The 22,106-nt window shown below is 44.6% G+C and overlaps 1 protein-coding gene across 1 annotated transcript in view; it reads left to right on the forward strand.

Annotated features, from left to right (window-relative positions):
- The window catches only part of gucy1b2 (guanylate cyclase 1, soluble, beta 2), a 31,011-nt gene extending 10,112 nt beyond the window's left edge, over positions 1-20,899 (forward strand). The window contains 8 exon segments of the mRNA XM_078091150.1: positions 6,889-7,097; positions 7,749-7,872; positions 8,223-8,371; positions 12,361-12,507; positions 16,615-16,769; positions 17,181-17,366; positions 17,464-17,482; positions 20,548-20,899. Coding sequence (XP_077947276.1) covers positions 6,889-7,097; positions 7,749-7,872; positions 8,223-8,371; positions 12,361-12,507; positions 16,615-16,769; positions 17,181-17,366; positions 17,464-17,482; positions 20,548-20,754 — 1,196 coding nt within the window. The 3' untranslated portion in view covers positions 20,755-20,899.
- The last annotated feature ends 1,207 nt before the right edge of the window (positions 20,900-22,106 follow it).

Genomic DNA, 22,106 nt, shown 5'->3' on the forward strand with positions numbered 1-22,106 from the left:
TCCTTTTGCAAGTTAGCTTACAGATGTAATTACTCTCCTGCCAATGTTTTTCATCATGGCCCAACGGCCTGGGGTGGACAATAAGGTGAATTCTTTTCAGGAAAACAGTCACCCGCAGAGAGGAACTACGATGTGGAACATCCGTGCATCCGATCAGCAAAGAGAATCAACTCCCAACAAGCCAGGTGGGCCTTATTCTTCACCCGCGTCAACTTTTCTCTCTTATTGCCCAGGATCCAGAAATCCGAAACCAGATGACCCAGATGTCCCAACTATTTGACCCTAACTCTCCATCAAAGGCCCATTCCACTATCTTACCTCATTCTTGCACGGTTGGGGCAGTAAGTGGGGAATTGAGGTCAAGGTGCAAAGGTGGTGGGTCTGCCTGTCCCCCAGCGAGTGACAACCTTGATTCAAGGAAGGGAGTTGCTTTAACTGAAGACAATCTGGCCATCACCTGGCTCATTGCCCAGTAAAATACAGTGCTCATCGGTAGATCAGGGGTTAGGGTTATTGGTGAGTTGAGCCATGTCCGAACCGAACATCCCGAATCCAACCTCTTACCCGTACACGGTTGGTCACCACTACCTAGTCTGCGATCCTGTCAGTCTTCCTTGACTTCGAGGCGGACCCTAGCCTTGTGGATTACAGTTTGGCCATGCACCAACGGAGCTTCTTCCTCATCCCCTGGTGGCCAACGTGCAGGAACGTAGAACGACATACTCTGGGATGTGCTCAACAGACTTGTGTTTGTCTATCCTAATGACATACTCATCTTTTCCAGATCTGAGCAGGAGCACATTCAACATGTCCACCTGGTTTTCCAAAGACTGCTAGAGAATCAGCTCTCAACTCAAAGAAGAGCATATTACATGTACCAGAGGTACCATTCCATGGCTGTATTGTGGCCTCAGAAAGTATGTATGAATGGACCCTGCAAAGGTTAGTGCTGTAGCAGAAGGGCCTCAGCCCGGGACATGGAAGCAGTTGCAATGGTCCCTAGGGCTAACTTTAAAGGACGTCTAGAAGGGTTGTCGACCTAATCGCCTATTTGTTCGCTTCGGTCTCGGGTCATCCACTGGGGACACACCTCCCGACTTACCTGCTACGTGGAGATCAGTTCTAGTGGCCCGCCATGAATAAATTGAGGGAGTGTAGTATATTGCTGCTGGCCCTGTCTGTTCCCAGGGCAAACCCTCTCGTCGCCTTCCAGCAGGTTTACGCTGGCCTCTTCCATCCCTTGGCAACCATGGTCCCACGTGATGGGACCAGCCTCTGAAGGTAAAGTACTTGATGTCAAGGAGATGACAATGGTTCTCCTGTCTAATTTTTCGGTTACTTGGTCTCCAGCAGAATGTTGTTTCCGACCGTGACCCGCAGTTCAAATCCCACTTTGGGATGTTTTGCTCGCTGGTCGGGGCCACGACCAGCCTGTCGTCGGGATACCATTCCGTCCAATGGCCAGGCCGAGAGATACAATCAGGAGATGGAGACAAGATTACGTTGCTTAGTCTATCACGACCCCATGTCTTGGAGTAAGCATCTTGCATGGAACTGCGCACAACCCCCTCCAGCCATACATTACATTAAGCTGACGCTTTTATCCAAAGCGACTTACAATAAGTGCATTCAACCATAAGGGTACAAACTCAGAAGAACAAGAAACAAGAAAGTGCAATTTCCTCAAATAGGCCAATTTACAATTTGCTATAGATAAGAGCCGTTATAAGTACAATTTAAGTGCTACAATTTGTTAGTCTTTAGTTGAGGTAGAGTCTGAAGAGGTGTGTCTTTAGTTTGCGGCGGAAGATGTGAAGGCTCTCTGCGGTCCTGGTGTCTTCAGAGAGCTCGTTCCACCATTTCGGAGTAAGGACAGCAAAGAGTCGTGATCTAGTCGAGTGTTTTGCTCTCAGTGAGGGAGGGATGAGCAGATGCAGAGCGCAGAGTGCGGGTCGGGATGTAGGGTTTCACCATGTCCTGGATGTAAGCTGGACCCGATCCATTCACAGCATGGTAGGTGAGCACCAATGTTTTGAACTGGATGCGGCCAACCACCAGTGAAGCCAGTGAAGAGAGTGGAGTAGTGTGGGAGAATTTCGGAAGGTTAAAGACCAGCCGAGCTGCTGCATTCTGGATGAGCTGCAGAGGTCGAATGGCGGTAGCAGGGAGACCTGCCAGGAGCGAGTTGCAGTAGTCCAGGAAGTAGTCCTGAATCAGTACCTGGGCAGCCTTCTGAGTGAGAAGAGGACGTATTCTCCTGATGTTGTAGAGAGCGTATCTACAGGATCGTGTTGTCGCGGTAATGTTGGGAGTCAGGGAGAGTTGGCTGTCGATTGTGACGCCGAGGTTCCTAGCGGTTAAAGTGGGCGTTAACACAGAGTTGACAGTCAAGTCCTGGGTCGGAGAGTCTTTCCCTGGCAAGAGAATAGTTCAGTCTTGTCGGGGTTGATTTTCAGGTGGTGGGCGGACATCCACTGAGAGATGTCAGTCAGACAGGCAGAGATCCGTGCCGCCACCTGGGTGTCCGAGGGAGGGAAGGAGAGAATTAGTTGGGTGTCATCGGCATAGCTGTGGTAGGAGAAGCCATGCGAGCGAATGACAGCGCCGAGAGAGTTGGTGTAGAGCGAGAGGAGAAGGGGACCCAGGACGGAACCCTGAGGAACTCCCGTAGTAGGAGGACTCCGACACAGATCCTCGCCAGGTTACCCGGTAGGTGCGGCCGTCGAGGTAGGACGAGAGAAGGGAGAGAGCAGAGCCTGAGACACCAAGTTCCTGAAGGGAGGAAATAAGGATCTGGTGGTTGATTGTGTCGAATGCAGCAGAGAGGTCCAGAAGGATGAGGACAGAGGAGAGAGAGGCGGCTCTAGCAGTGTGGAGTTGCTCTGAGACAGCAAGGAGAGCAGTCTCTGTGAAATGGCCTGCCTTGAAGCCTGACTGGTGGGGGTCAAGGAGGTTGTTATGGTGGAGATAGGAGGAGAGTTGGTTAAAGATCGCACGTTCAAGGGTTTTGGACAGAAAGGGAAGAGGAGAGGCTGGTCTGTAGTTGTTTTCTTCAGAAGGGTTGAGGGTAGGTTTCTTCAGGAGAGGGTTAACTCTTGCCTCCTTCAGAGAATTGGGAAAACAGCCAGATAACAGAGCATTGTTGATGAGACAGGGGAGGAAAGGAAGAAGGTCAGGTGCGATAGATTGTAGAAGATGTGATGGAATGGGGTCAAGAGGGCAGGTGGTCGGACGGGCAGAGGTTACTAGGGTAAGAATTTGGTTAGGAGACAGGGGGGTTTGAGAAAGGAGCGTATGTCAGCTATTTTCTTGGTTAAGTTGTTGACAAAGTCAGCCGGAAGAAGGGGGGAGGGGGGAGGAGGACTAGGGGGTTCGAAGAGGTTGGAGAAGATCGAAAAGAGCTTTTTGGGGTTAGAAAATGAAGCTATGATTCTGGATTGGTAGAAAGAGCTTTTGGCAGCAGAGATAGAAACGAGAAGAGATTGAAATTCAAGCAGGTCGTCAGGTCGTTTATATTTACGCCATCTCCTTTCCGATGCTCGCATGGTGGCTCTCATGGCACGCACCATCAGGAATCAGGAATCAGGATCAGGAATCAGGAAACATTTATTAGCCAAAATATGTCAAACATACAAGGAATTTGTCTTGGCGGTTAGTGCGCGACAGTAGACAGACAAGACAACAGTGCACAAGTAATAAAGTAGAATAAAATGCTAGTGCAATGGGTTAGTAGAATAAGGCTAAGGCTATGGGTTAGTATAAAACAAGGGAATAAAGTTAAAAAAATTTAAATATTAAAAAGTTAAAGAAAAATATTAAGCATAAAGTGCACTAACAAACAAGTAACAGACAAGAGACAAAGTGACAAGTGACAAAGTGATGAATTGCAGTTAAAGTGACGTGTGCAGTATGAGGGGGAGTGACCGGTGGAGTGTTATGGTCAGGCAGTGGGGGATCGGGCTCTGTTGATGAGCCCGACTGCCGACGGGAAGAAACTGTTCGTGTGGCGGGAGGTCGTAGTCCTGATGGACCTCAGCCTCCTGCCAGATGGAAGGGGCACAAACAGTTTTTGTCCGGGGTGGGAGGGGTCGGCCGCGATCTTTTTAGCTCGCTTCAGAGACCTGGAAGCGAAGTCCTGCAGGGACGGCAGATTGCAGCCGATCACCCTCTCTGCAGAGCGGATGACCCGCTGAAGCCTGCCCTTGTCCTTGGCTGTGGCTGCAGCGTACCAGACGGTGATGGAGGAGCAGAGGATGGACTCAATGATGGCCGTGTAGAAGTGGACCATCATCGTCTTTGGCAGGTTGAGTTTCTTCAGCTGCCTCAGGAAGAACAACCTCTGCTGAGCCTTCTTGGCGATGGAGCTGATGTTCAGCTCCCACTTGAGGTCCTGGGTAATGATGGAGCCCAGGAAACGGAAGGAATCCACAATAGTGACGGGGGAGTCACACAGGGGGATGGGGGAGGGTGGGGCTCTGTTCCGCCGGAAATCCACAACCATCTCCACTGTCTTTAGAGCGTTGAGCTCCAGGTTGTTCTGACTGCACCACGACACCAGATGGTCAGACTCCCACCTGTAGGCGGACTCGTTCCCACCAGAGATTAGTCCAATGAGGGTGGTGTCATCCGCAAACTTCAGGAGCTTGACGGACTGATGACTGGAGGTGCAGCTGTTGGTGTACAGGGAGAAGAGCAGAGGGGAAAGAACGCAGCCTTGGGGGGAACCGGTGCTGATGGTCCGAGAGGCTGAGACATGTTTCCCCAGCTTCACGTCCTGCTTCCTGTCAGACAGGAAGTCTGTGATTCACTTGCAGGTGGAGTCGGGCACGTGCAGCTGGGAGAGTTTGTCCTGCAGCAGAGACAGGATGATGGTGTTGAAGGCAGAGCTGAAGTCCACAAACAGGATCCTGGCGTAGGTTCCTGGGGAGTCCAGATGCTGGAGGATGTAGTGGAGGGCCATGTTGACAGCATCGTCTACAGACCTGTTGGCTCTGTAGGCGAACTGCAGGGGGTCCAGGAGGGGGTCGGTGAGGGACTTCAGGTGGGACAGGACTAGCCGTTCAAAAGACTTTTCATGACTACAGAGGTCAGGACGACGGGCCTGTAGTCATTGAGTCCTGTGATCCTGCTTCTTGGGGACAGGGATGATGGTGGAGGCCTTGAAGCAGGCATGAGAGCCACCATGACAGACAGCCACGGAGCCGGAGGGGATTTGCCAGTCCGTTGGGTCGTCAGAGGGCAGAGAGAGTCTAGAGAGGAGGAAAGAGTTGAGAAGAGAGTCTCAGCAGCAGCGTTCGGATGCAAGAGTGAGAAGGAGTCGGTGGAAGGGAGAGCTGATAGAACAGAGGATGCTAGGGAGGAGGGAGCGAATGTTGCAACGAACAGGTACAGAGTCAGTCAATGGGGCAGGGTCATTAGTTATAGACAGTGGAAGAGAGTAAGAGATGAAGAAGTGGTCAGACACATGAAGTGGAGTTACAGAGAGGTTAGTGGTAGAGCAGTTTCTAGTAAAGATGTAGTCAAGGTGATTGCCGGCTTTGTGAGTAGGAGGAGAGGGACTGAGTGACAGAGCGAAAGAAGAAAGTAAGTATAAGAGGTCAAATGACTTCTCTTCTTGGATTTTGAAGTCACCCAGGAGGATGAGCGGCGGGCCATTTTCAGGGAAGTTGGACAGAAGAATGTCGAGTTCTTCCAAGAAATGACCCAAGGAGCCTGGCGGGCGGTAAAGGACAACAATGGTTAATTGCACCGGGTGAGTAACTGTTACAGCATGGAATTCGAAAGACAGTGGGGTGGATGGTGGAAGAGGGTAAAGAGAAAAGCTCCATTTGGGTGAAATGAGTAGACCTGTGCCACCACCCCTGCCAGTGGGCCTGGGTGTGTGGCTGAAGGAGAAGGCGGAGGAGAGAGCGGCTGGGGTGGATGTGTTCTCAGGTGTGATCCAGGTCTCGGTGAGAGCGAGGAAATCAAGCGACTGCTGGATAGCGAAGCCGGAGATAAAGTCTGCCTTGTAGCTGACTGACAGTTCCAGAGGCCTCCTGTGACGAGGTGCTGGACATGAGTGGAGCGGGTGGGATAGGTGAGAGAGGAAAGGTTACGATAGAGAGCGGATATGGCCCGAGGCCTGTAGTATCTGCGGGAAGAGGTTCGGACAGGTATGGATAAAGGGGTCAAACACATAATTAAAACTAGAAGAAGGCGCCGCATTCAGCCGCCCCGAAGACTCCCACGAAAGACTCCCTCGTCTTTGTTCTGCTCGTCTTGACTCCCACAAAAGACTCCCTAGTCTTTGTCCTGCTTGACTTCGTGCTGCGAGGATAAGCTAACGCTTCACTCAATCTGTAGTTAAATACTCCATTAGTGGAAGTCGGCTACGGCTGCGCTGACCACTCCCCCGTCGTTTAGGAGACAAAAGGTCGATTGGCCTCGACAAACTCCTCAAAATGCAAAACACCTACCGCCTGACACTCTAATCAGTGAACAATCACCATGTGGCGTTTTGACAAACTGGGAGTTTAAGGATTCAAGTCTCATTTGATTCAGAAGTGAAGGCAAAACAGACTTAGATCAGGTCAAACCTAGCAGAATACACATGAATTCAGGTAACCATCACCCTACCTATACTAAAGCCCCAATCAGCCACTCAATCCATGTCAAGTTATCCACCGTCCGACTGAACGATTATGTATGTATCAACCAGCAGTGTTCACCACTTCCCCCGAAGAGGCATACCAGAAGCAAACCTAGACCAAAAATGACCTGTTGCAGAACTGTGACGGACAATATAGACAAGTAGAAAGGAACTTCGCAAGGCACATTGTGTGATAGGGGTAACTCAAGAGGAAGAAGAGGTAGTATGTAGGGGCAGAGACAAATGATCTCCATTACTTTACCTCTCAGGTCAGATGCTGTGGATGGAGTCTCTTGGCTGTATGTTGTACCTGTGTTCTCCGAAGCTACGAAGCCTTCAGGAGCTTGAAGAGGTTGGCCTCCACCTGGCTGATCTGGCCCAACACGATGTCACCAGAGACCTGGTTCTCCTCAACCAGCAGCGTCTAGCAGAGATGGAGCTCACAAACCAGCTAGAAAGGAAAAAGGTGGGAGAGGAGTTTTTATTTTTCTATAGTCTTTTCTCACAGCAGACCCGGTTTGCAAACACGATAAGAAGCTGGCCTTTCTTCAATTCTGCATAAAATGTTGGCATATCAGGCTTCATTTACTAAAACACGTCATGAAAAATGAGTTGATAAAGCATCTGTGCAGTAGAGAATCAGCCCCATGTTTAAATAGTGTGACAGCGTAATCAATTTTGCAAACAAAGCAACGGAATTTGTGTTGAATTAAAGCTTCCAAAACTACATTGTTACCTGATTATGGGGATGACAAAAGTTGCTTTCCAAAGTGGCTGATTTTATTCAATTCAATTTCATCCAGACTGAAGCATTATATGTATTTAGAGCTACCATTAGATTGCTTGTGGGGCATTTATGCTTCCAGGAATATGAATTAAAGCATCTTTGGCCATCCCCATAATCAGGTAACAATGTAGTTTAAATGCTTTAATTTATCAGTTACCTGATACAACACTGTCCCGGTGGTGTTTCTCTCTGGTATGGAGAGAAACATCACCGGGTATGGATCGGTTTTAAGGGAAAAAAACGTTTTGCATCTGATTATAGTGACAGTAAAGTGTTGCTTTTTTACCGAAAGGAAATGACTAAACATTGCATATATGGGTCTGTCCATAGGAGGAACTGCGAATTCTCTCACAGCACCTAGAGACTGAAAAAGAGAAGACAGAAACTCTGCTCTATGCAATGTTGCCACGTCACATAGCCAATCAGCTCAAAGATGGGAGGAGCGTGAAGGCGGGTGAGTTAGTCCAGTGGTCCCAAACCATCATGCGCAGCATGATGGTTTGGGAAATGTCCAAGAATGTCCAATTATTAAAAAAAAGGTAATTCTTATAATTGGACCTTTTTTTCTGAAAAATATTTTATTTTGAAAAATTACCGCATTCTCTCAATTATATATGCTTGTCCCTCTTGAAACATTTCCCAAACGTCGCCCGTACGGTTATTCTTTTGTGTTTATCAGTCACACCTATAAATATTATCTAACATAAAAAGGGTCCGCAAGGTGAAAACGGTTCAGGGCCGCTGAGTTAGTTCATCCAGCTTATGTCGGTCTGTTATTCTGTCAAAGTTCTTTTTATTTTTCAGGAGAGTTTGAAGTGTGCACCATTCTATTCAGTGATGTGGTGACCTTCACAAGCATCTGCGCTGCCTGTGAGCCTATCCATATTGTTCACATGCTCAACTCCATGTACTCCAAGTTTGACCGACTCACCAGCATACATGACATCTACAAGGTATATCTCTGTCTTCTCCAAAGGAGGTATATGACGTATAATGTGGTGAAATATTGTTGTTGTTCGTAATTAATGGTTTACCTAGGAAGTTTCTTTTAACCCGAAACCTGTGTCATATTTGCTTTTAGAATCTGAATCCTATTTACATATCCGTAAAGCATTTCTGAATCTAACTATGTTTTGTTTTTATACGTTTAACAAATTAAAAGTCAAAGATACAAATAACGTCTGCACTTAAACAGCAGAAATACTAGCCTTTCCCCTGGTACATTTTGGAATCTGTTTATGGGCAGGTCTGGTTGCCCCTACTCCTAGTGTGAAACTAGGAGTAGGGGCATCATTGACATCAATAGAATTATGAATAATCACTACAATTCACAAAACACAAATTACAGGGTGCCACGCTAAAAAGGGACTAATAACCAAACTAACTCTAGTCTCATAATTGATAGTCACTCATTAAGTGCAAGGAATCAAAGGTTTACCTTTGAACACTCAAATTACATAAACATTTAGCTGATGTTTTTATCCAAAGAGACTTACAACAAATCCATGCAATCAGAACCAGAACAACAAGAATTAAAGTAGAAATTCTGCAAGAAAGCCACACTACAAAAGTGCCATAAGTAAGTCCCTTTGTAAATGCTAATAATGTGCTAACTAGGACAGGTATTGCTAGTGGTGCGTTTTCAGTTTGTTTCAGAAGTTTTCTAATATTCTGATTTCATTGGGGAGTTTATTCCACCATTTACACTACAGGTCATATAGCTGATGCTTTTACCGAAAGCGACTTACATTGCATTTTTAACCCATGGTTTTTACATTTTGCCTTGTGGAGCAATTAAGGGTTAGGTGTCTTGCTCAGGGACACTTCGACATGGGACATGGAGCAGCCACGGCTCGAACCGCCAACCTTGTGATTCCCGGCGCACTCTCTCTACTCCAAGCGCCACCGCTGACCGCATTTAGGAGCAAAGACAGCAGTATGGATTTTGTTGAGTGTTTAGCTCTCTATGAGAGAGCAATAAGCAGATTGGTAGAGCAGAGTGAGCGTGCACCTGATGTTTGACCATGTTCTGGACCTAATCGGTTTGCCACTCTAATTTCACTTGAGGGAGTTACATTAGTCAAGGTGTGAGATGACTACAGCCTGTATCAGAACATGTATTTCCCTTTTTGAGTGAGAAGGAAACGTATTCTCCTGCTGTTGTCCACCACGTATCTACAGGAACATGTTGCTGTAATGTTCGCAGTGAGGGAAAGTTGCCTGTCCAGTGTCACACAGAGATTCCTATTAGTCCTATTAGTGGTGGGGTCAGGACAGAGTTGTCAAAGGTAACAGACAGGTCTTTTGTGGAACAGCCTTTCCCTTGAAGGAAAAGAAGTTCAGTCTTGTCAAGGTTACTCTTCAGGTGGTGTGCCGCCATCCACTGAGAGATGTCAGTCAAACAGGCAGAGATTCGTGCTGCTCCATGTCTCTGAGATAGGGGAAAAAGACAGGATTAGTTGGGTGTCATCACCATAGCTGTGGTAGGAGAAGCCATGTGAGTGGATGACAGTGTACAGAAGAGGGGAGGGGACCCAACAAAGTAAGAAGAAAAAGATTCAAAGCAAAGCTACTGTCAGCTGCCACAGTGAGACTATGAAGGCAAATAAATGTCAAAATCTGAGAGCGCCAATCATGTCGATGCGCGCGCGCAAATCAAACATTCATGAGGAAAAAGTCAGTCTTGTGCAAGCAAAAGTCCACTATTTGCTCGCTCGCGATACTTGAACTTCCTGACCGTTTACAGTGCACACTGTTTTTCTTTGACAGTAAGGGGACGGACCCAGTCACCATGGGATCTCTACATTCAATTGGTTACACGCTTTGCCTTAGGATTGGCTGGATTTCATATCTGTTAAGAGTTACGCATTTCCAGAACTGGAAGACCATTTGCGCACAAAAAAAAAAAAAAAGTCAAAATGAGATAAGACATGCGCACATTTACAGATTCAGATTTTCCGGTTCAATAGCTTGTCAGCAAAATGTTATTTTCCGAATACGGATCAGTCTGCGAGCTGGACGAATTGGGTCTTTGTGTGTGTGTCACGACCGGATAATGGCCCTGAACCCAAATGCAAACTCCTGAGAAGAAGTTCAAAATCAAAGTTTATTAACAAAAAGGCAGCAAATGAAAATACCTCTTGGTAGAGGAAAAAGCCCTATGCAAAATCTAAGAATAAAAGGATCTAAAAAATAAACACTATGCTGAAAAACAGAAAGCAAGCCTGAACAAGGTACAAAAACGTGGCAAGGCTGGATATTGGTACGCGCTGGTTTTCTTTGACGTGGGACAAGATGAACTAGCACAGGACGAAGGGAGACGCCGACAATTTATACACATACAGGGTAAGGGCACAGGTGGAAACAATTAGAGGCAGGGCGGACAACCGGACCAGCACACAGGGGGAAGGAGCAAGTTGCCTGAAATGAGATTCATTTTCAAATTAAAACAAGGAATCACGAGACAACATAGACACGAGACAACCTGATTAACACCGCTTCTTAGACATTACACGGTTGAAGTGAAACTTGGTGGAATTATGGTTAATTAGGGTTGCAACTGGTTGTCAGCTACCACGGTTACAGAGAGGTGTCGTTTGTTTTTAACGCTTTATCTCATAATTTCTACTTTCTATCCATTTATGGTTTTTTTTTGTGCGGAAATGTGCTTCCATAGTTCTGGGAATGCATAACTCTCAACAGAGATAAAATTCAGCCAATCCAAAGACAACGTTTGTTGTAGAGATACAATGGTGACTGACTCCACTACCTTACTGTCAGAAAAGTTTAGCTTGCCTGAGACAGTTTTGGGATTTTTACTTGCGATGTTTGCCTAGCGCGCGAGCATGGACCTGATTTTCGCTCTCTGATTTTGACATTGATTTGCCTTCTTATGAGACACAATAGCTTTAAACATGATGACAGTCAGGCAGCCTGAAAACTAAATTCCTTTGCTCTGAAGTTCCAAATACCAGTCATTTGTGAGAATTGATTAAGCAAAGGCAGAAAATACCATGGTTATTATGCAACGTAAACTGGACCTGGACATGTGCCCAATAACACCTTATACCACAGAGTTACATACACACAAAATGTTGAGCAAATTTGTTTGGTTTCCTTTATACTTTAAAACCATTACATTTATCAGTTTATTATTTATGATCTGTGATTTAATTTTTTCATTTTAAGTCCACAAATATTATGCTTTGTGGCACTCAGCACTCAGATCTCGTGATATCTAGTGGCGGGTTGCAGATTGAAACTAGCTAAATAACTTTCTCGTCAACCTTCTCTTTCCTAGCATGTCTTCACTTTACCCGATACGGCAGTCTCTCTGCTCTCTGATACTTCATTTGTCTGTGCTTGTGGAGCTGGAGATGCTCAGCTTCAACACGGACAATAGAGGAGATTGCTGCAGTGTGATAATAGATAACAAAAAATACAAATGAAAACACCAGTGACGTTGGATATCAATACTCCTATCTAATAATTTAGAAACAGGTCCTGTTTAATAGGATTTTCTACCCGCTATACTGCTTTATTAAGAAAATGAAAAGACATTTAGTCTTCCATTTCTTTAGCATTATAGGAAAATATATATCCCAAAAATAGTTATCAACATTATATTCCATTTATGCCCTTTAATCTCCTACATTTACACACTGTTCCTTAAGAGATTCCATCACATCCAGGCTAACTTGAATTTGATCAACTAAATGCCAAATGGAATTGATCATTTGAAATGATCAAACGCTTAATGTGTCGATATAGATTCAAACAGCCATCATTTAAGATGATTGAGATGTATAAATGAAAGAATTTTGTAGGGTTGAGATTGCATAAAACGGTCATACGGTTCATATTCTGTTTATTAGAAGTATTTAAGTGTCCACTTGATTTCACATTTTTCACTGAAAAATGTCTCTATCTTGTTTTCCTAAAGGTTGAGACTATTGGTGATGCATACATGGTGGTGGGTGGTGTTCCAGTGCCGACAAAAAGTCATGCTCATAGAGTGGCAAACTTTGCTTTAGGTATGAGGTTAGCTGCCAGAGAGGTCACCAACCCTGTGACTGGTAAACCAATACAGGTAAGACTTGTGTAAGGCATTAGATAGGAAATGAACCGTATTTATTTAATTTATTCATACTAACTAGTATCTTGTCTATGTATGCCAGAATGAAGAGAGATGTTGTGTTGTACTTGTTGCTGCCTTTTACTGATTTATTTTTTCAAAATGAAATGTAAAAAAAAGTATACTATTACTTATAAAATAAGTTTGTATGACAACAAACTACTAGATTTAAACAGAAAAAAACAATTGTTAGGTTTTGATAACCAAAATAATTAAAGAACAAAACTACTTGGCTACCAGGTTTAGATGACAAAACAACTTGGGAATCGACAGATAAACTGCTTGAACAACTGTTAAAACAACACAACTAAAAAAACAAAACTATTGAGTCAGGATTTTTTTTTTTTCAGGAGTTATTTATGGTCAAAAAAACTACCTAGTTATGTTAATACAACAAAACAATTTAGTTACGTTTGGTAAGAAAAAATAAATAGGCTTAGACAATATACCAACTTACTAATTTTTTGTTATGTTTAAGCAAAACATGTCAGGGTTGCGTGGGAGGCAGGACTCAAATGCAGAGTTTTTTAGAAAACAAAAAGACTTTAATAGTCAAAAGGCAGAAACAAAGCAAAAGGCCAACTGTCAAAAACACATACAAGTACCGGGGGCAAAAAGGCAGGCAGGAACTAGCGACATCCAGGACAAACGACAGGGAACATCCAGGACGATTGACAATGACACAACAGGAGACACACAGCTTAAATACACTAGGGAGCTGCAGGTGATTGGACACAGGTGGAAACAATCAATCAGACAATCACAGACGATGACAGGACAAGGCAGGAAGTGAAGTTACCCAGGGAGACAAGAAGCAGAAAACTACAAAATAAGACAGGAAATAAAACCACACCGTGACAGTACCCCCCCTCAAGGGCCGAATTCCAGACGGCTCACACTAGCAGAGAGCGGACAAGGGGTGGGAGGGAGGGAAACCAGGTCGGGGCCGGTACTGGCCGAGTCGGGGTCGGGGCTGAGAGTCTTGGGGCCGGTACTGGCGGGGTCGGAGGAGCGAGTCGGGGAATGGGAGCGGGAGAGCGCTGCGGCGGCCCAGCGGGAACGGGAGATCGCTGCTGCGGCGGCCCAGCGGGAACGGGAGAGCGCTGCTGCGGCGGCCCAGCGGGAACGGGAGACCGCTGCTTCGGTGGCCCAGCGGGAACGGGAGAGCGCTGCTGCTGCGGTGGCCCAGCGGGAACGGGAGAGCGCTGCTGCTGCGGCGGCCTAGCGGGAACGGGAGACCGCTGCTGCTGCGGCGGCCCAGCGGGAACGGGAGACCGCTGCTGCTGCGGCGGCCCAGCGGGAACGGGAGAGCGCTGCTGCTGCGGCGGCCCAGCGGGAACGGGAGAGCGCTGCGACCCAGCTCGGAAAGCGGTGCGCTGCGGCACAGCGTGGAGGGAGTAGGTGGCCTGGAGCTTGGCCGCGAAATCCATCACTCAACCCCAGTGAGATCGGTCTCCGAGTGACCACGAGAAGGCCTCCTCCTCTGGAGGCGGCGTTGTAAGAATACGTGTTCAAGATTTGGAGCCTGGTCGGGATTATCAAAAATTCAGCCGAATGACTTCTCTCGTTCTGGAAAATTTATTTGTCAGATCACAGGTCAAGTATCAGCGCTGCGTTTGCAAAGGCAGAAGCAGTTCAGGCAGCACACAGGCCGGAAGAACAACTAACTAACATCAGCAAGAACATCATGTTTTATAACCCTTGAAAGACAGAGAAGGAAATATTTCTATTGGCCCTAAACTGGCGTAGAGGAGGACTTTCCATCCCTCGCATCTAAGATCCGGTCACATCCAATGTCCAGACTCCTGACTTAACGTAAACATCGTAAACAGAGTGTGTATGTTGAATAGTGTTGGTGTGTCTCTAACCCCCCTTTGGCTGGTAAATCTTCTAGTTGACCCGCAGACCTTACATTCCTCAGCCAGGACATAAACTGACTCCCCATCCTGTCAGACTCGTGTCTGCCTGCTTGGCAGATCCTGCTTCCCCCCTTACCTAACTCTTAAATCAAGACAAGACAGCGAACCCCCAACTAAGCCCATGAAAAGAACTTTTGATTATCAGCGTCAGAGGTGTCAAGTAACAAAGTACAAATACTTCGTTACTGTACTTAAGTAGAAATTTTGGGTATCTATACTTTACTGGAGTATTTATTTTTCAGACGACTTTTTACTTCTGCTCCTTACATTTTCACGCAAATATTTGTACTTTCTACTCTTTACATTTTAAAAACAGCCTCGTTACTTCCGGCTTGTCGTAGTTCAAAAACACAAAAAAACTCTATCCAGATGAATGGCGCTATCCAGACAGAGTGCATTTGATTGTGTTTGGATGAGAAGTATAAACATTTAGCATCCAGACACCCGATTGGTTTTCTCCGCGATGCGCCGGCAGATCGGAGTGACACCGGGTGGGAAAAGTGGTCGGTGGAAAGTTGGTATTTAGCGACATGGACCCTCCTCCTCTTCCTTACGCAGATTTCATGTAACGTTAAATGAGCATGTTTATGGCCGTGGGTTTGTCCTAAATGTTTTATTGAGAGTCTGGCACAACACAGCGACTTGCAAGTAGTGCAGCGTATTAAATAAAGTGATGTGTGTCTTAATGCGGCTTGAGAAATGAACACAAAGGGATTCTGTATTTGCTCATGAAGCCTGAACATACTGGTTATTTGGCCAATGTTTTGATAACCGACCGCTGCCAGTTCAGTGTTTCCCATCATTATAAACAGGGGTGCGCCCCCCACCCCGTAAAAAGTCAGACCCCGCCTCCCCCATGACGTAGTAAACCTGGGGGAGACACTGCAGTCTACCTAATCAATGCGAACAACGTGTGCGTGACTCGTGTCACTGGAAAATGGGTTGTGGTTTTATCTGGGCGGCGGATTATGAGAGCGGCGACCCGAGAGCCTTCTGGGGACTCTGGGAGAGCTGACGGAGTAGGCCAGGAAGCCAGCAGGGAATCCGGGGAGAGCATTCCCCTCTTGCCGAGCAGCCAGCTGTATGCTGCATGGCCCGCCGAAAGCCAGACGGGTTCCCCGGAACTGGTCCCGGGGAACAAACTCTGCGGAGTCCTCTTTTGGTCGCGTCATTTTGTCAGGGTTGCGTGGGAGGCAGGACTCAAATGAGTTTTTTAGAAAACAAAAAGACTAATAGTCAAAAGGCAGAAACAAAGCAAAAGGCCAACGGGCAAAAACACATACAAGTACCGGGGGGGGGGGGGGGCAAAAAGGCAGACAAGAACGGGGGGGGGGGGGGGGGCAAAAAGGCAGACAGGAACTAGCGACATCCAGGACAAACAACAGGGGACATCCAGGGCGATTGACAATGACGCAACAAGTGACAGGAGACACACGGCTTAAATACACTAGGGAGGTGCAGGTGATGAAACAATCAGACAATCACAGACAATAGCAGGACAAGGCAGGAAGTGAAGTTACCCAGGGAGACAAGAAGCAGAAAACTACAAAATAAGACAGGAAATCAAACCACACCGTGACAAAACAATACTTTTTATGTTTAGACACAAAGGCTTAGCGGTATTCAGAAATGATACCTACTTTGGTTCTGTTATATTTTAATAATAAAAGTACTTAGATATGTATAAATAACATTATGGTCTGATAAAATCCATGGATGTTTCCTCACAAGCTGTAGTTTATGCTGTATTTGAAGTTCCCACTGACAGTTGTGACCTATGTAGAAATACACTACCACGCAGAGCTGGACGGGATGTTGTGAGGGAAAAACATTCTGTCACTGTCTTTTTTGGAATATATTTGAATACAGTACTGGCGCAAGGAAGCCAAACTCTACACACAGATTCAGCAACAATGCTTCCAATAGCCCTTTAAGCCAATGCTATCAAGAGAAGAGTGTTTGGCTCATCTATTCTAAACATCAAAGCAGTCAGAACCAGTTTTCAACCAATACAGTCAATGTTATGTCACTCCAAGTCATGTGTTCTTTACAAGTGGACAGTGGAAACCTTTTCTGACTAGAGTTAAAATTAAAATGATGTTTAAGCTGTCACTTGCTGACACGGTGTGTTTGTATCTTCCAGATCCGTGTGGGTCTCCATACTGGTCCAGTGTTAGCTGGGGTGGTGGGCGAGAAGATGCCTCGCTACTGCCTGTTTGGAGACTCTGTTAACACTGCCTCCAGGATGGAGAGTCATGGAGTCCCCGACCACATTCACCTCAGCACTTCAACATACAGGTGTTTGTTTTCTGTGTTTTGTTTGGAGCTATTTGGCAAAATATTGGATATTGTATTGAAAATGTATTTCCAGGTTTTTTAACCTGTTTGTTTTCTTTGTGGCTCACTTTATTACCTTAACTTCCCAAAAGTATTATCAATCAAATGGAGCGTTGCTCTCTCTCCCTCCTTCCATCTTCCACTGACTTTCTCAATTTCTTTCAACTGGAACTTGAATTCCTGGGACTTATATTTGATGCTTCTGCAAGCCCCGATTGAGCCCCAGAGTCAACAATTAGGTTTCAAAAGTACAGCTGAGGAGTCAGAACAGAGACAATATGTTGTGTTGAAGATTAGTGGTCACGGTTATTTCCCGAGCTTAACTTCTGTGTCCCTTTTGGGTTTCCTGAATCTAACCTTTTCCCTCTTCAGTGCGTTGAAGGATAATGGGTTCAGCATACAAGAGCGTGGGCAGATTGAGATAAAGGGCAAAGGACAGATGACTACTTACTTCCTGATTGGGAATCTGTTGGTCTCAGAAGATAGCATCATGGGTAGAGAGGGTGGACAGACCTGTCTTTACAGAGAGGACCTTTATGATCAGAGTGAAAAGGGTAAGTAACAAACAATATAAAAAGATCCTCAATCGGATAGGGTCCGGGGCCAACCGGCCATTGATGTTTCTGCCCTGTTTTTAAAAGTGCTATACAATTAGATCTGTTATCATGATGGAAGTATTATTAGCCCCACTATCAACGTCATAGTCGAAGTATACAAAATAACAATACAATCCAAACTGATGATGACTGACCCAGGATAAAGACTTAATGAATAAGTATGAAGTATGGGGTAGCATGAGGTTGCTCAATCTCAGCAGCACACTGACATCTGGTGGTTCGAATGACTAACGGCAGCCCTTCAAGACCTGAGCCAGAGCACGGCAAGACTTTACTGATTTCACCCATCACAAATAGAGAAGGAGCTTCAGAGTGTCAGCTTCGTCCTAAAAGCACAAGTTATTATTGGAAGTATGTGCAGATGAAACGGTTTGTGAGATCATAAAACCCAAAAATGTCTTTCATTTAGAGCCTGACAGCGAGCCTGATCAGAGAACTGTGACTGTCCTAAAAGACTCGTGTTCCGACGGAGGCGTGTCCCCGGACCTCAGCCAGCTTCACCCAATGGCTCCCTTTGCCTGGGACATCAGCCAACCATTTGAGACCAACGATAATCACTGCAACACATCCACAAGCAGCTTTCCAAGCAGACTGTGTGCCTTATTCTGAGAGCGCAGCCTCTTTTAGCTCAACGGTATCACAGCTCCAATAGATTAAAGGGGAGAGGATAGCAATGATTCTCTAATTCATTATTGGGTTTTTTTTCTCAAGCCAACGTTGACGTAGATCTAAATGAATCCAGGGAAAAACACTAAAACCACAGACTTGAGAAGCTTAATTAATTTGACAGAATAAGCAGTAGTAATTGGGAAACCTTACTATGAAGAAGGTATTCAATTAATTGTATTTCGTATAGCCCCAACTCATATATTACACATGCAATATCCATCCGTATCAATTCATATGATGAGTAGTCCACAGATATAACCACCATCGACAGAAGTTTGTGGAGCGGGAAAGACCAAAGACTTCAGAAAAGAAGCAGATCAGTGATGTGGGTTTATGATGGGAGTAATACTAATGTGACTAATACTACTAATGATAGTTGTAGCAGGTTACAGAAGGGCCATGACAGTAGGCAGGACCACACCAAACAATTCCACCGCCAGTTACTTTTTGTTATTACAGTATGCTAGTGTAATTTATGGTACGTAACCGCGTATTAGATTATAGCATGTTAACGTAGAATAGCGTTTTTGGGGAGTAATTGTATGGTATATGCCAGAATGTTACTGTTTATTTAAAAAAGTGTAATACAATCCAATAATTTTACATTTAATTCCCCAAATAAAAGAAAGATAAGAAAAATAATTTAATACAGTTCAAACGGTTGCAGTTTATTAGATGTCTTCAAGACAAATATTTTAGGGACATTTCTATCCAAGAACAACACTCAAAACATACTGCATGTGTAGAACAACAAAAATAATAAAACCATTAAATAATTAGGAACCAGCTAAAGTGAACTCATGAGCACCTCAGATACTTAATTATGAAATCATCAACTGTGTACTTTTATATATAAACACTAAAGCAATAAATAGGCATCAATGCACTGACTATATGAACTCACACAAGAAATACACAGAACAATAAAACCTAGAAACACCTTGTTGAGTTGACCACATGTACTGGCTGTCATCCTTAATCCTCTAGTGACTGTAAAATATGAAAAACAGACTTATAGAAGCAGAGAATGGTAAACTTATTATTAAGTATTATACAGAAATGTTCAAATAGAAGAAAAGGTACAAAAATGAGACAACGCAAAGTGATCAAAAGATTTAACTGGATTCAACCCATGGTTTTATGTGATTAAGAAACAGCAAGTTAACATACAGCAAAAAAGATGCACACGTCAGTGCAAATGTACAGCCATCGACCAGAGCTAGAAGCTAACAACGGAAAAAAAGTCAGCAAATCGCTAGGAAATTCAACGCTGAATACGCGGATGTCCGTAACATTTCTCTCAGACTAACCTTGCTGATGTTATTGTAAAATAACGGCAAGCAACTGAATCATATCAATCAAAGATATAAATTTAATCATATTCCTTAATCCTTTTTTACTATATCTTGTAGACATCTTGTGTAACTCACAGAGCTCTACCCGTTTTGGATTCTTCTCTCCACATCCAATAGGCTCTGACGATTAAAAAGAGGGATTGAACTTCCAGAGCCTGAGATCTCAGATCTCAATGTCAAGTCTCTCTAGTTCAGCTTCACTCTATCAAAGTAGAACTTTCCATGACTACAGTCCATACACTGGGCTATGACTTAGATTAGTTGTTAGGATGGCATGTCCATGTTTTACAGAGCTAGATACAATAATATAAACGTATGTGACAGTACACACACATGTGTTCCCCTTTATCCTGAATGTTTTTCCAGACAAAGTAGTTGATTTCACTTTAAATCATGGGTATGCCGTTTTTGGAGCAGAGGCAAAAAAAAGACGATGGGCATCAACAGGTTTAAGTTGTGATTGTGGGTTCTGCAGCGTGACCAGTTGAGAACCACCGATCTAGAAACTATATTGCAAGACAATTGTCTTCGAAGGTACTCTGGGCTTAAAAATAAAATAACCTTGGTTTTGTCAGTTTAACATTACATTACATTACATTACATGTCATTTAGCAGACGCTTTTATCCAAAGCGACGTACAATAAGTGCATTCAACCATAGGGTACAAACTCAGGAGAACAAGAAACAAGAAAGTGCAATTTCCTCAAATAAGCCAATTTACAATTTGCTATAGATGAGTGACGTTACAAGTACAATTTAAGTGCTACAATTTGTTAGTCTTTAGTCGAGGTAGAGTCTGAAGAGGTGTGTCTTTAGTTTGCGGCGGAAGATGTGAAGGTTCTCTGCGGTCCTGATGTCTTCAGAGAGCTCGTTCCACCATTTCGGCGCAAGGACAGCGAAGAGTCGAGATCTAGTCGAGTGTTTTGCTCTCAGTGAGGGAGGGACAAGAAGTTTTGCGGATGCAGAGCGGAAAGTGCGGGTCGGGATGTAGGGTTTGACCATGTCCTGGATGTAAGCTGGACCCGATCCATTCACAGCATGGTACGTGAGCCCCAATGTTTTGAACTGGATGCAGGCAGCCACCGGTAGCCAGTGAAGAGAGCGGAGGAGTGGAGTAGTGTGGGAGAATTTCGGAAGGTTGAAGACCAGTCGAGCTGCTGCATTCTGAATGAGCTGCAGAGGTCGAATGGTGGTGGCAGGGAGACCCAACATCAGGAAGTTGCTGGTCATCCAGTTTCGAACCGAACATGTTTTCCTTCACCTGCCAGTGGGGCGTTTAAGAAAAGATCAGGGTTTAATAACTGAGAAGCAAGTAGAGTTACAGAAATACGCTATGTATAGTGTAATATTTTGCACAATATAAAATCTCCTTTCCCCCAATCTATCTTACTGTGACCATGGGCCAGAAGAAAAACTGAGCAGGATTTTAGAACATGCAACATTTTACAAATGGCGCCCCATAGAAAATTTTGCTTGAAAGCTGTGGGCCCCCCTGCTGTAAAAATAATTGACAAAAAAACCTTAGATTGTCATCACTGTAGGGATGTGGAGAAATACAATTTACTGAGCTTACTGAGAAGTACCTTTTTTAAAATTTTGCTTTAAAAAAATATTCTAAATGATTATGCCCACCCACCACTACATTACTTTGGCTACAGTTGCTCAGTTAATTCTATTAGATCCTCCAAAATATCATGCATGTGAGACTGAACCATTCCATTTTGCATCACTGCATTTGGTGAATCATCTTTTGCTGTAAAAGCCACAAATTGGTGAAACACCCTGCCTGAAGATGTGAAAAGCTGTAGCTCTATCAGTACTTGTAGTTGTTTTTTTTTAATCACTTAAAAGCTGCTCAGCCAAAGTAGTTTTGTCTTTGTGACTTACTTTTAATGTGAAATTCTATGGCTTTGTATTGTGTGTCTTGTGTTTTTTCTCAATTGTTTTATTGTATAATGTACTTCACCCTGTACTGTTTGTTACCATGTTATTGTTGTTATTATCTGTCAAGGGACTACAAATGCAGATGAGCTATAGCTATAATCTGGTACATTGCATCAACTGTTGACATTTATGTTTGAATTGTACATGGTCCCTTTTAAATAAAACAAATAAATAAAAAAATCGTTCAAGCTTGCTAGGCTCTTGTTCTACAGTTTTCCTCTTATTTTTAACGTGGCACAAAAGAGCATCCTTCTTAAATATAACTCTGGTTGCTCATTCAGTTTTATAATCTACTCTCACCTGATAGATCGAGTTTAGAAACAAGCTTATCAGACACACTCACTAAATAATGTCCTTTTACCATAATAGTCTTCTTTGAAGCTCAGGGCCGAAAAAAGAGCTGATACGGTGTTGTAAAACACACGTACAGCATGAGAAAGTTTTCATTAGTCCACTGAAATGTCAGAGCACATGGTGGACTGATGGTCAGAGCACATAATGGATTGTCATATGGGGAAGTTGTTTTCAGTGACTCCAAGGTTTCAAAGTAGTAATTGCATCAGTTTTGTGTATCAGACCTCCACAAGTCAAAATGAAAGTCAGCAGCCGAGCTGACAAAGAGCGGGTAGAGGGCTGACACTCAGAGCACGCTGCTTTATTAGGCTGCACTTTTAGAAAGAACTTGAAAAGGCGCAGAAGCACATGAGTAATGT

This window comes from Gasterosteus aculeatus, chromosome 1 (assembly GCF_964276395.1).
Source record: "Gasterosteus aculeatus chromosome 1, fGasAcu3.hap1.1, whole genome shotgun sequence".
NCBI lineage: Eukaryota > Metazoa > Chordata > Actinopteri > Perciformes > Gasterosteidae > Gasterosteus > Gasterosteus aculeatus.